Consider the following 15,553-nt stretch of genomic DNA (forward strand, 5'->3'; position numbering starts at 1 on the left):
GTTACAGTATATGCAAGCATATATAAACATGAGCGGCAAGAAAGAGGCTCAGAAAGAAACAAAATCTAAAGCTACATCCAACCCTAGGCAGGCATCAAATCCAAGTTCAAGGTACAGACTTTCAGAGACTGACCTGGAACAGAGAGGCAAAAGCACAGACTTCCCCAAAAACAGCAGACTGCTGTTGGTGGGCTTGTTTTGTTTTGGACATGCTCTGTCTCTAGGTATGTCAGAGGACTGCGACTTTTTAAAGTGTGGTCAATTGGCAAGGCAAAAGGGGGGGGGTGAGGAGAGAAAGAGAGCAAGCTACATCTAATCTATCTTTTCAATCCTTATAATGATAAGTGCCAACATAACAATAGGCTTCATGGCAATAACTCCTAGGAAAATTGGAAATTTAGGTTAAAGCTGTCTCATTTTCAGTTAAGACAACAAAACAACAACAACATCATTTATTTATATAGCACATTTTCATACAAACAGTAGCTCAAAGTGCTTTACATAATAAAGAATAGAAAAATAAAAGACACAATAAGAAAACAAAATAAATCAACATTAATTAACATCGAATAAGACTAAGGTCCAATGGCCAGGGGGGACAGAAAAAACAAAAAAAAACTCCAGACGGCTGGAGAAATAAAATCTATAGGGATTCCAGACCATGAGACCGCCCAGTCCCCTCTAGGCACAAAACAAGGCTAACCTTTACAAGTATCATACATTTACACTGGCTGTTACAGACTGAAATCAAATGTATATTTTTACTCTAAAATAGTAAGTATAAAAGCAGCTCACTTCTCAAAACTGACTCGTCGGAGATCAAACCCGTGAAGTTTTGATTACCAGTCAACAGCTGATACCGTTGCGCCACCGAAGCAGTCATAGTAAATGCGTGTCAATGTCTCAGCCTAATGCGTGTTCTTTTTCTGCAGTTATATTTTTGAATAAAAGCGCACTTATTCTATTATATTTGTACCTTTTGTGAAAGTGTTTCTTTGATATTTGGACTACATTTAGTCAAATATTATTAAAACATGAAAAATGTTTCTTTTTTAATGATGTGTTTACATAGATTGTTGTAGACATGGAACACACATGAAATGTATGTGTTCCGAATAACAATATAGTATTTATAAAAGGTGTGATTTTGCTTGATTTCTCACTCTATACAACTCCAAGCAACTGACAGGCAGGTAAACAGACTTGAGCTGAGAAAACTGTGCGCCAGTGGGGGATGTGATAGTAGGCTGCTTATCACACAAGGACAAAAGACGCTGACGGAGAAGTGAGAAGCGATTTAAGGCTGGATGGATCTATGAGTTTTTTCGTAGGCTCTGGTAATTCCAGTGTTAATATAATATATTTACCTGCAAAGTCAAACACCCCAGAGATATTATTATCCTTGGATGCAGAAAAAGCATTTGATATAATTGAATGGAACTACCTTTTCACTACATTGGAGAAATTTGGGTTTGGCCCGAACATTTGTGCATGGATCAAACTACTGTATGCCATTCCAGAAGCTTCAGTTTATATTAACAACATTAATTCAAACTACTTTAAACTAGAACATGGTACCAGACAAGGATGCCTCTTGTCACCACTGCTTTTTGTAATTGCTGTTGAGCCACTCGCAGTTCATTGAAGAAATACTTATGAGATAAAGGGGATTATAAGGGAAGGACTTGAACCGAAACTTCATAAAAGAACTGTATTATCATAGTGTTTCCCTCTACTTACCCTTTACCAGTTTTCTCAAGGGTAAATGTTCTTGTCAAGTTCGTTATCGGGTTGGTCTACTGTTGCACTTTAAGATGAACACACACATACATAGATAAACACACACACAGACCCTAACCACAACAGTGCCCTATGAATGACACACACAAGCTGATTAACCCTTACCACTTTAAACCACACAAGTGCTATAGGAATAACAGCCTGTCATTCAGCACTTCAAGAGACTTACTTATTTTCGGCATGAACAACATACGATGTTTTAGTGATATCTCAGACCCAAATATTACTTTTGGTCTACAAGAATACATTTAAACATACCAAGACTCAGCACTCTTGACTATATGCCATTTATCAGCCAAGAAAACCTTCTTTATTGTATTGTTCCTAACTATTGAGTAGCACTCTCACTCTCAGCCTTATAAACCTTGCAGCACAGAAATAATGGCAAAAATCCGGCTGTCACCAGGTGCTCAAAGAAATCTAACTTATTACTTCAATCACTCAAGACATTAAGAAAAAAGCATAGAAAGTTAAAAGCAGCATGGTATTTATTACAAGAATAATAATACCACCACGGGAACAAAGAATACTAGAAAATACGTACCGATAGGAAAATCTGAATATATATAGTCTTTAGAAAAAGCTTACGAAAAGTTACAGATGACAAGGATGAATGTCCCTGGGAGGCATTTGATTTAGCAATTGATGTTCATGATGCCTTTCTGATGACCAGTGCCGTCTTCGTCCGTTCCTCTTCTTCTTCTCCTTCTTCTTCTTCGCTTTCTCTCTTTGCTTCTCAAACCAAGGCATATTTATTATGAAATGTCATGCCTTGGTTTCACAACACATGTACCCGATTGGCTGGCTGTCAAAATGATTGATGAATTAATTCACTGTCTGTTTTCCCAAACAACAAAAACCATTGATGTACTCTGAGGTATCAGTAGTTCTTACTGTCCCAGGCTGTAACCCAAATTGTTGATCCAGATGTCCATCCATAAAGTAATCAACAGCCTGAGGTACCAGCTCAGCATCCTTTCCCAGGCTGTACACCAAATTAGCACTTAAGCAATGAACAAGTGTTATAAAAGTAAGGTGTAAGGGAAGAAATCCTGCTTTAATTTGTCTCAGTTCATCTGTTGTCTTGTCTTAAACAAAATATAATGGAAACCAAAATGTACAGATTTTATACACCATAACAAGAACATTTTAGAATAAGCTTTTAAAGCACTGAGGAAGCAGATTCTCTCCCCTTTTTTTCTTTTCTCAATTTATCATTATTCACTTATTAATTAATCTACTTACTTATTTTTCTTGCTTTAAGTTTTACTCTGCTTGCTTAGCTCTCTTTCTCAGGGGTGGGGGTTGATTTGTTTTCAATCTTATGTTTGTAAAAATGTATTTATTTGTATGGAATGATGTGTGATTTTAATAAAATCAATAAAATAAAAAATAGAATGTTCAACATCAGAATGTCAATTAAGACTAGAGACTGCAGAAGTTGGCGAATCATATGAGCACATTTTTTTCCTCAAGGTGCATCAAGAAGAAAAAGTACCAGAGAAGTATGTGAAGATTGTCCAAGATATGCATGAGGGAGTGAGGATCCAGGTTAGAAGGAGTGATGAGGCAACATGCAAGAACCCTGTTACAGTATTCTGCACAGGGAGTCTTTCTTAGGTCTTTTCCTCTTTTATCTGGTAAAGTGAATGGACAAATTTTAAAAAATTATCAGGAATGTTGTTCAAAGAATTAAGGTTAATTAAGAATTAAGTATTTTAATACAGTGGAGGTACAGAACAGAACTGTATGGAGAGGGTTGATTAGCCATATTACCCTACACAGAAGTGGAAAGAATAGAAGAGGAAAAAATATGACAAAGAAGACAATGAAAATAGAGAGACTTTCATGAGTGAAGATGGAAGCAAAGAACTTTCACTAGGGCAGATCGATACACAATAATAGATACAGTAGCTGACAGTTGGGTTGGGGGAAGATTCATATTAAGATCATCCTGAAGGGCTATGCCCTTTTTGTCCTGATGTTATTTGCTAATTTTATGGTATAGTGGGGTGGGGCTTATTGACAACCTTTCACCATGATTGCCCCCCGCCCCCGGATGTTAGCAGTTTCTGTGAACACCAGTTTTGGCAGCACCAGAAGCCCTTTAAAAGGTCTACAGTTCAGCAGGAGAGAAGGATAGAAAAACTACTATGTACAGCGATCTACTGCTGCAGCATATACATATTTAACACAAATGAAGATAGGTAGTTGCATTGTGCTGCATTTATCCACACCTGACAGAGAGAGATGGGTGCAACAGTGGTGGGAATTTCACCCTGGGAAAGGGGACAACTTCTGACAGTGTGTTCAGTAAATGGTTGGGGAAGGGCCCCTTCTGAACAGCGGTGTATGGGAGCTCCCCAATGTTAAATCCAACGAGACTGCACCAGCTTTGCCTATCGGGAATAGCATCCGTCACAGATGTTTTACCTGCTTTGCTGGCCTATTAATAACCACACGTGCCACTATAAACATTTAAAACTGGACTATTTTGTTTTGTCTGAATTGACTCTTCATGTAGGTTTACTATAAAATTCATTAGGCAAATGACTCCCAATGATTTGTGTTTATAGTTACGTTTTTTTGTCTACATTTATATTTTATTACAACTGATAAAACTTTAATCAGCTTTCTTTTTGTTATGTATTATCAGTGAATATCATTGTAAAGGCGTAGAAAGAACCAAGAGTGAAAAATGACAATGATGTTGGCCTTTTCTTTAGACCTTTTACCTCAACTTTGCTAAGAGGCATTTATTAAAATTTTCCATATACCTTTTTTTCTTTTATTTCTAACTTTGGAGCTACTTTTTGAGAAATCAACCTTTATTTCAGTACTCCTGTAAAGCAGCCTCTGTTCTGCTGTGAAGGTACCTCACATAAATCATCAGACTTTTTTTATTGCTATTACCCTACTAATCCATATTTTAACTCTTTGAGGGCTGAATATCACACAGCAGGTTGCCGGCAATGGCGGTCACAGTGTGACGCAATATGTTTATACCTCTTGTCATTGTAAGTGGTGGTCCTCCCAGGCGAACGCTGCTGTAGGCACATCAGCTACACAAAAGTGTTCAGCACCACGATCAACTGAGGACCGCTCAGATGATGCTAGTATCTCATTTTTGTTTTCAATATCCATCTCCAGATCACTTGCATCAAACTCGGAGTCCAACAAGTAAGAGTCCTATTCAACGAAATTACGTAAAATGTCCATGGAGTATTTTGCTTCGTATATTCGCTTTGGTCTCTCGCCAGATGTCGATGCCATTTTAGAGGTTGTTTGTGCTTTGATACTCATGCATGTGTAGGGAACTGAGGTTAAATCAACAAAGCTACGTAACTTTCCTTCTAGCAAAGAGAGTCAAACTAAAATGTAAGGGTGAGTTTTGTCACATATTACAGCTGATTACTGTCCTCTACCCCTGAATTTTGACAAAAGTCAACATCAGCCCTGAAAGAGTTAGATGGCTTGACCCTAACTGTGGTAACTACTTGTAACTAGTGACTGCATCCTATTCATTTCCATAGCATTCAAATATGTGTGGCATGTGCTTATGCTGTTTGACATATTTTAGATGTTATACCTATGAACATTACTTTCACCAAGGTCATAATCGTTTTGTGTTTTTATATTAGTTTTTATTTTTATATTATTTCTGATCTTAACTTTTATACAAACAAAACTGACAAAGCAAGGGGATGGTAAAAAAAGTGCAAAAGTGCTTTTCCTAAAAAGAAGGCTACTGATTGACCCACCCACCTCTGCACGTACTATAAATGCAGCATGGCCAAGCTAAGAGTTTATAGATCAGCAAATCTAGTTTTAGAGAAAAAAATATCAAATTAGCAAAAATATTTAGGCTCCATGTTGCCTTTTTCAGTTTTCTAATGAAAAGTATTTGTTTAGATATGTGCACATTTGTTCCATTTACATTTAATCTCAGGATTGAAAACATTTGCATGAGTGACAAACATTCCACTATGTTTAGGGTTGCAACTAATGATTATTTTGGTAGTCGAATAATCGTTCAATTTTTTTTAACGATTAGTCACAATTAATTCATGCCTGACTATTTTGATGCCTGCGGTTGCACATCCTGTTCTGGGCTCCAGTGCATGTCTTACCTCATCTGCTCATGTCTGTCCACCAGTGGAATGTCACCCTGATGACTCTGCATTAACACGATTAAAATGAAACATATGAATTTGAAAATAATCAGATGTTTTATTTTAGTGTGATCATCACAATAAAAAAGAAATACATTAAATAATACAAACTAAAGTGCATTGTTTTTTAAACAAAAAAAAAATGCATTTAACTTAACCAAAAATGGCCACTGGTGTGTCTTAAAGTCCAAAAGTTTAAATAAAGCTTCAATACAAATAGAATAAAACAATAATGTACAGTTTATAAAATATTCAGTTCATATATTCCTGATTGGAGTGCAGGGACGTGAGCATTTTGACATGCTCTGTTGTGAGGCTGGCTCTCTTCTTTGAGACAATTTTCCCAACTGCTGAGAAGAGATGCTCAGAGGGAGTTGAGGTAGCAGGAATACACAATAATGATTTTGCAGATGGAGAAAGATGTTTTAATCATCACACTCTGAAGTAAAAGTGTTGTAGTTTATCACATCATGTACTATATTATGCCAAAATAAAAAAAATAACGGACTAAAATATGTAACAAGCAAATTACTGATATACTCCAAAACACAAGTTACCTAACGTTAGTTAGAGAGAGTTTACTATTCATACAAACTTAAATATTATACGAAAAAAGAAGAAAAAAAACTAGGATGGCTCAGATACTCCTATTCACTCATTTACTATAGCTCCAAACACGTTAGCAAATATAACTGAAATTATATTCACTTAAACCGCCACAACTGGCTATAGTCGGTTTCTGGTGCAATTTGGAAGCACGCCGAAGTTGAGTATATGTGGCGACATACATTCATTGAACTGTGCAACCGGCTAAAGATGTTTCTCAGAGCAGTTTGCCAGCACGCCGGAGCCGAGTATATTCACGATGTATATTTATTGAATGCTGCAACCGGCTGTAGTCGTGTCTCAGTGCTATTTTCCAGCACGCAGGGGGCGAGTATATTCGGCGACATACATTCATTAAACCCTGCAACCGGCTATATTTGCTTCACAGAGCAATCTGGCACCACGCTGGAGCTGATCAGTCAGTGCCATACATTCGTTGAGCAGCCAGCTCATGAGCACTGCCGGCCCCGGCAGAACTGCAGCAGCACCCTCTCTAGGATCCAACCGCTGCACTAGACGAGCCTGCAATCATCAGCGTTTACCTCTGTGTGTTTGCAGGCAGCCAGTTCAAGCGCAGTTGGCTAGGTAATTTACTGAATTTTATCAGTGACTTCACTTGCACCTTGAACATATAATAGATTGTTGCAGTAGTTTTTTTTTATAGATTTTACAGTTCATTTGCAGTGTGTAAAATGATCAGTGTTGCAGTAATTGTGATGGTCTTTGATTGAGAAAAAAATGTGTTCCATTAAAATTTCATATTTTCTTTGTGAATTGTAATGTTTACTTAAAAAGTGCAGCTAAAAAGTATTTGGCATCCAGGGGTGCATTAACTCCCAAATATGTGTCAGTTTAAGGGTTAACTATTATTGTCGAAACCTTGATATACACATTATAGTACAAACATCAACGTTAACACGTGACACTAACTTAACTGGCTAAAACTTACCTCTCAAGAGACGGCAGCATCACAGCTCCAAGATGCTTGAGTTTCAGATGCTTATGCATTGCAGTGGTGGTGAAATGAAAAGAAAGCTCTGCTTTGCATAATCTGCATTCAACTTTTTTTTTCTTTTTCGGCGAAGTGCTCCCACTCTTTAGAAAGCTTCTGTCTCAATTTTTTTCCATCTCCTTCCCCCTCCTCTATCCGACCTGCCATTACAACCATGTTTATTTTCCTCTACATTCTTCTTCTCCTCAGACGTTCTTCTTCATTGGTTGGACTGTGTGCAGTCTTGACAAACAATAACAAACAATACTGCCCCCAGACGTTCAAGTAGTGCATTGCAGTTACAAAAACCAATGTGGTTCTTTGTGACTGGAGTGTCTACTGAAGTTTCTTTTTATGACTTGTCGACAATAAAAAAATCCGCTTTGACTTTTTTTGTAGTCGAAATCGTCGATTACGTCGACTAATCGTTGCAGTTCTAACTATGTTTTAGGCTAACAAGTAAAGCACGCAAAATCCATTGTTCTATCTCTTCTTTACTAAAGTCCATTAAACTATTTCAGAACTACATACCTGTATATTTCTATTTTATACATAAGAATTTTAACAGCATTTAAAATATTTAATGAGCATTCCAATGTATCATGGTTAATAAATAAAACATTCCATTACCCATATAGTTATTCAAAATTAACATTCTATTCTTATTCTTTCTATACAAATAATAATGTGAGTTTTACTTGAAACGTATAAGGACTGGCTCTTTCATACACAGAGGTTATTATTTTGTTTCATATTAAAAATGCACACATTTCTGATAACGTAATCCTTATTTCTATTCCTTATATCCTATTCATCAAGAGTATGTTTTTAGTGTGCTTCATTTGTTAGTGAATGGTAAAATCATTCCTTGATATTCTTTTTTTCTGTATCAATTTTACGTGCTCTAAGCACATAAAACCATGTCTCTGGACACTAAGTCTCTCCCAAACTCACTTAATCCTGAATGTTGTCATAGGGAGCAAAGCAAATGAGCGCAAAGCAATGACAACAACATTAAATCAGACTTCACTCCATCTATATACACACGGAAATTCACACAGGGCTAACTTGGAGTTGTCAATTCATCTAATGGGCACTTTTTTGAATGAGACTTAGCATTCTGAGATAAATACAGCACACACAATAATATCATGCAAACTCCACACAGTGACCTGGCACAGAATTCGATGCCTGATGCCTACACTGCATTGCTAATTACTACCCAACAGTTTAAGTTACAGGTAAATGTGGCATAGTTTTCATAACTTTATCTGCAGTTTTTAATTGTGTAATACTTTAAGTATGCATGATGGGTTTAAAATTTCAGTGAGAGACTCAGGGAAAAGTTAATTATTTTTAAAAACCTCACAGAGTTTTAACTTAATAAATCCGTAAAAATTGTGTTGCTCTTTCAATGAAAAAAGGCTTTTGCTATTGTCAATTATATCCTATGACAGAAATTGTTTAGAAACAACAATACATGATTTATTAATGCTTTGTGAGCACAGTGATGTGACCAGTCCACTGTGAGTTGCCATCTTTTTCAAGTTGCAGAGTCAAATAGGTTTGCATGAGATGAACACCTGAGACACTGCTCCACTGATGTCAGTATTTAATTCCCTTTTTTTTTTTTTTAATATGTTAGGTATCCTGGGTTTTACTGAGTTAAGTGGAACTGTCCAAAAGGATACCTGAAACATTAAAAGTATGAAGAAGAAATCAAAGGGACAGAAATATCTCAAAGAAAGCGTAAAACATGCTTAAGGGTGAACTGTGTCAGGATATGAAGGATAAGGCCCAGAAAATGCAGGATATGGAGGATCTAAAGGTACATTCTAGCAACAATCTCAAAGAAAAATTGAAAGAAAACTGAAAAAAATGGATGAAACAATAAACAAAAATATTAACAAATTTGAGAGTAAGATTGAGAACAAAATCAAAGTCATTGGGGCTGACCTGAGAGATGTAAAGCACATGCTAACAACTGAGATTGAAGTGGCAAATCAGCAGCTGATAAAAGAAAAACTGCAGTAGAAAAATCAGAATGTAATGTGCTTCATAATAAACTTGTGGTGTCTTAACAGAGATACAGGAAGAAACCCATAGGTATTAAAGGACTACCTGAACAACTAGAAAGTGGTAACACAACGAAATGTGTTGCAGTACTCTTAATCTTTGTTAAAACTTGGTGAGGACTTTAAAACTGACACTGAAATCATAAGTGGTCATTGCCTTGCATGGATCAAATTCCTTCAAGTCTAGAAACCTCATAGTTAGATTTGCTCGAAGAGAGGATAAAAACTTGATATTCTAGCTCGGGCAAAAGGAGATCATTTTTGAAAAAAGACAAATTGATACATTCTCAGATTTTTTTTCCAACTGCAAAATGGGCTGCATTCTACAGCATCAAAGAGTAGTTACGAAGAATAAAAATCAGATCTTCTTTTCCCAGGTAGAGTAAAAGTAACGATTAATGTTAAATTTTATGTCTATACCTTTTCATAGGAAGCAGAAAAAAAGCTAAAAGATTGATTACAACAATTTTTAAAACGTGAAATGAATATTCTAAATGCAGGTGCCAAATCACGAATCCCTCTCTCCCTTTTTTTGGGTTTACTATTATATACAGAGAGTGTTAAAAAATATAAAAAAGCTCTCTTTAAAGCCTACTCAGACTACTATTATAAAATAATAGATAACAATGGTAAGAATTCTTATGTACTGTTTAGAAGAGTGGCTAATCTAACAAAAGGGAATTCTGAAATACAGTGCAAAATATCAACACACATTAGCAGCACAGACTTTATGTACCTTTTTAATAAGAAAATCGAATATTTAAGATCCCAGATCTCAGCAGTTCAAACCTCATACTAACCTGGCAAACCCTTATTCGCCCTGCATACACCACTTTAGAAATCTGAATCTTGTAACAGAGCAGAAAGTCTTAACTTTAGTTTCTAAAATGAAACCAAGTACTTGTTCCTTCGATTCAGTGCTAAGAAAACTAGTAACTAGTTTGAATCTAATTTGGCCTTGTTAATTTTTTTGTTGTTTATTTTTGTTTGCTTACATTGTATTTCATAAAAAGTAAATGAAGTTGTCTGTATGTTATTATTTGTCAGATTAGCAGAATGATATTGTATTTTTGTAGCTAAAATAAAAAACTAAAATGTAATGATTACAGTAGCTAAAAAAAACATAAAATAATAAATGACAAAAATGTTTTCATTTTTTGTGATCATATATCTGTGGTAGAATCTATTTTTTCATTTTTCATTCCCTGTAGGTGGTGAAATTCTGTATATAAACTTTCTCTGCCTAACACAGTATCAGCAATCAAAGCATTGTAGTAAGAGTATTTTTGAATTTAACATTGAAAGCAAAAATAGTAAGAGCCCAGTGTTAGTACAGAGTACATTGTATGCTGTACCCATTAAGGGCAAAAACCTGACAAACCATTAAGTTTACCTAAATAGCCATCACAAATTAGCCTACAACCTGTTTCTTACCAAATGAAAAGAAAGGGAGAAAAACATGAAACATGCAAATTCAAGGCCACATAACACAAGATAGCAAACATTAACACCATGTTTATAGAGGACTGCGGCTCGGACATGAAACTCAGCTGAACACAAAAATTGTGAAGAAGCGTGAGTAAACATGCTAAATGGCATGTCTGCAAGGCTACCTGACATGCCATCATTCACAAAATGTATATCTTCATTTGACCGCAAATTTAGCTTGCAATGTGTTGCGCTAATAAATTAACTGACAACGGTTAAAAATCATAGTAAAAATGGTGTGTTGAAAGATGCTCAGCACTAAGTAAAGGAAAATTAACATTGAAAACAGCTCATTTTAGTATGAGTATACAAATTATACTTTAATTTTTCTTGAAAAAACTACAAAACCAATGTGTTTAATTTGTCATGAAACAGTTGCAATTGTAAAAAGTAGCAATGTAAAACATCATTATAACACCAAACACAAAGGAGAAATATCTCCAGGGTACAGAGGTAAGAGTCACAAAATTAAACTGGCTGAAGTCATCATATCAAGCTATAAAGTGGTATAATTATTAAGAAAATGACTTAGCCAGAGTCAATAGAGCTATGAAGTCTTGTTTAAAGTTACATGGGTCTTGAGCAAGCATAAGAAACCCTTTTCTAATGCTAGTAAAATTGTGCATGATTGAAGTGATACCAGCTATGCCTGATGGAAAAAAAGGATGAAATGGTAGAAAAAGGAAGTTCAACCTTCCACAGGAGCTGCTAATTCAGTTTTACACAGCAGTCATTGAGTCTGTTCTTAGCTCATCCATAACAGTATGGTTCGGATCGGTGACAAAAATAGGCTACATCGAATAATCAGGTCTGCCAAAAAATATCATTGGTGCCAGTCTGCCTACCTTAAAGGACCTGTATTATACCAGAGTCGTGAAACGAGCTAGGAAAACCATCACCAACCCCTCACACTCAAACCACAACCTTTCTGAACTTCTTCCATCAGTTAGGCGTTATAGATTAATACAAACCAAAACAAACAAATATAAGATCAGTTTTTCCCACAGGCCATCAAGCTCAGTAATGGTTAATTTAATTCCCCCTGGCCTCCGAGGGTTTTACAATACTGTTCACATATTATTAATACTTTTTTCCCCCCAATGTTGATTTCAGAATTTCTTGCACTGAGTTGCACTCTGCTCTTTGTATGCCTACATATAAACAGCATCTGTACTGCAGCATCTTTTATTGTGCACATTCCTGACAGATGTTAGTGCAACGCTTGATGATATATTACTTCTCCACAATAATGTTAGGTGGCTTAGCAGAAGCAGGTAATGTTTTAAGTCCACTCTGAAAGAAACACTTTCTGTTTGAACAAAACAATACAAAAGGTACATAGTTTGTGGATTTCATGCATAATGAAAAGAAAATGGAACCTGTTTTTGTCTGATGTAACATCCCATCTAACTGACATAAATGTTAAGTTTCAGGGTAGACACACCACAATATGTATGACCTTGTGGTTCCCCATGCAATAGCACTGTTGTACAGTTTCAGACTCCTGACACATAAAGCCATAACCAAATGACCAGGGGATAAGAAAATTGAGACACGGACAATTGTGGCTATTTAAAAAAAAACAGAATTCTGGTTTATTCCAGATGTGCCAATACCTATTTACAATAATGTCTTGCAAATATATACTATTCAATGCAAGAACATTAACAAAAACAAGAAAAATAAGGGCAGGTGCTATATAGAATAATCATAGTGATTCCAAACTAAAACATGATGAGGAAAAATCTAACAAAAATAAACAAAAAAGCCTTTTCTTCCTCCTTCAGACAGTTCACAAATGACAGACAGAAAATTAAAAATCAAAAAGTGAAAAAAAATTATGCACAAAGGCAATGATGAAAAAGTGAGCATCCACAAACACAAATTACTTGGACCCAAAAAGTATATAAACAGAAATGAGCTGTCCTCACTAATATATACAAACTTTAAATGGTCTTCTCTCTGTCCTACCTGCTCAGCAAAAAGAAGTGTCTCAAGCCCAAAGACTGGTCAAAAGATGACCCCTAGCAGCCCTGGATTTCAGTTTTATACTGCTAGTTTGCCTATCCAATCATTGTTTACGTCTTCCAGGGTCTCCCAACAGCAAACGTCATCAAGTCATGCACCCCATATCCTCCTTTGATCAGATGTGATGTCACTATTTTAAACATTTTTTTTCCTAGCACAAGCAAATGTTTGCAACCACGTCATGTTGGCTACTTGTTCACCTCTACAGGTAAGTCACACGGTGAACTTTCAACTACTTTCTTTCTCGGCAGCCTCTTACTTCCAGCGCTCTGCTCCTTCCTTCGCACAGCAGCTTTGGGCACATGCTTTCCCTTTGAAAGCACGTCTGGCTTAGTGGCTTTGGACACATGGATCAGCATAGTGCTGGTTCACCCTGGAAAAGCCCTGAGAAGCCCTCTGACTCGTGGGCCTTTGTGTAAAAGAGATGACTTGAAAAGGGGGCACCAAGCAGTAAAGCAGCACTGCTCCACTACCATGTTCTCACTTACTAGAGTGCTAAAAATTGTGATAAGCTAAAGATAGATACAGTCTAATAACTGCTATTTGTAAAGTATCTGTGGACTCGGTTTATCATAGACCTCATTTCAGCAAAGAAAACTGAAGGGAATGCTTCACTTCCCAAAACCTTTGGCACAAACAAAAGGAAAATGTCACAATCAGAATTATGTAACATTTAGTCCTGGTGAAACTGACTGAAAATTTAAAAACTTACTTTGAAGACTTCAGACAGGGAAAGCTACTGTTAAATGAAAACCCATTACCAGTAAAAAGTATCACTGAATTCTCCATTGAAGCACAGAAAGTCTGTCGATGGGTCAGCACTATTTCATTGCAAATTGAGTTGACTGACCTCCAACAAAACCTTTCTCTGAAGGAACCTCACTATGCTCCTCTGTTCTATGCTTATTTGCTCATTAGACTGTAGTACTTTAGACCTTAGAATCAATAGAATATTTGGCAAGAGGACCTCTAAGATTTATGTTTCAGTACTGCTGGCATAATGTTAGAGATTCTAAGGAGAGTTTCAGTCTGTTGGACATTAAGCTTAGGCAATTAATGGGCACAAAAGGGATTTATTTTTCCAGTATTTAAGTAATATTAGTGGCTATTTTCCTCTTCTGTACTGTTATCAAATTTTTGTTTATGCAATGTAATATAAAATACATTACTTGTCATTAATCTTGCTTTTTCATGTTTTAAAATGCATTATTACAATCATTACATCATTACAGTAAATTTTTACTTTTTACCATTGCAACAGCAGGGGATTGCAGCAATTCCACTGGCGTCATTACTGTGAAGTAGGCAATATTGACCATAACGTAGCTGACAGTCACTAAAGGAATACCAATTATAATGGCAAGAGGAAGATTCCTGTAAGAAGAATAACAAATATAACAATTTTCTCAATGCATTCATCTATTATTGCAGAAAAAATTACATTTAGGCAATACATACTTTTTTAATTCTCTTATTTTAGCCAGGAAAAGTTTAAAGTAAAAGCAGAGACATTTTAAAATATGGTCAAAGCATAATGCATAAGTTTTCACTCATGTTTTCCAACAGATTTGCATTAGAATTTTAACGTGTTAAGACACTCAACAATGTCTCAGTTAAATAATTTTTTTTTTATTTTTACTTTATGGCTCAGAATACTTTACTTTTGATTGGTTAAAGCCATGAATCAGATTCTGGCTACACATACTCCCTTCAGATCATTCCCCAAACCGGTCATGCCTCGATAGGAAAAGATTTGTCACATAGGAGAGGCATGATTGTTTGGATGAGAGAAACAGAAACGATTAAATCATGAAAAGCTGGAGAAAAAAGGAAAACAATACTAGCAGTGTCACATCTTAACTAGTCCCTTTTGACTCTAACTCAGAAACCAAACCCTGGGGGAGATGAAGTTAGGCACTTGCCTAAGTCAACCTAACAACTATAAATAAAACAAGTAAACATACAAAGTTTGGGAACAGGAGAAGCGCAAGTCATAAAGGCAAAATAAACCAGATTACTAATGAACAGCTATATGCATCGGTGAAGTCTTTCTTTTTACAAGTGCAGATGTCAAGATGGTTTCATTTGTGACAAAACCCCATTTATTAGAACACTATCTGTCACTACTAAACACAAGGGGAGCCAAGGAAACAGTCCTCAACTGTTTTCCTAGAAAAGCATAGCAGAAGAGTAAGCAGCCTGATTGTCACAATTATTGAAAAAAAAATGTTAAGCATGTTGATCTAAAATAAAATTTTGTTCTGGACAGCAATCAGCACTGGGACCTTGGAAAAGAAACTATTCTCATTGCTACAAAAACCTGCATTGGGAACAGACTCTGGGTAGAGTAGCAATCCTACAAAAGTCACAATTAAGCTCAATTAAAGGCCAAT

General features: G+C 36.1%; 1 protein-coding gene across 2 annotated transcripts in view; it reads right to left on the reverse strand.

The window, feature by feature from the left end:
* slc7a9 (solute carrier family 7 member 9) overlaps positions 1-15,553 on the reverse strand; it is a 224,403-nt gene that overhangs the window by 65,837 nt on the left and 143,013 nt on the right. For both annotated transcript variants that reach the window (XM_039763591.1, XM_039763592.1), the window contains one exon: positions 14,411-14,534. In XM_039763591.1, coding sequence (XP_039619525.1) covers positions 14,411-14,534 — 124 coding nt within the window. The remainder of the gene's footprint in view (positions 1-14,410; positions 14,535-15,553) is intronic.

Source organism: Polypterus senegalus, chromosome 9 (assembly GCF_016835505.1).
Source record: "Polypterus senegalus isolate Bchr_013 chromosome 9, ASM1683550v1, whole genome shotgun sequence".
Taxonomy (NCBI): Eukaryota; Metazoa; Chordata; class Cladistia; order Polypteriformes; family Polypteridae; genus Polypterus; species Polypterus senegalus.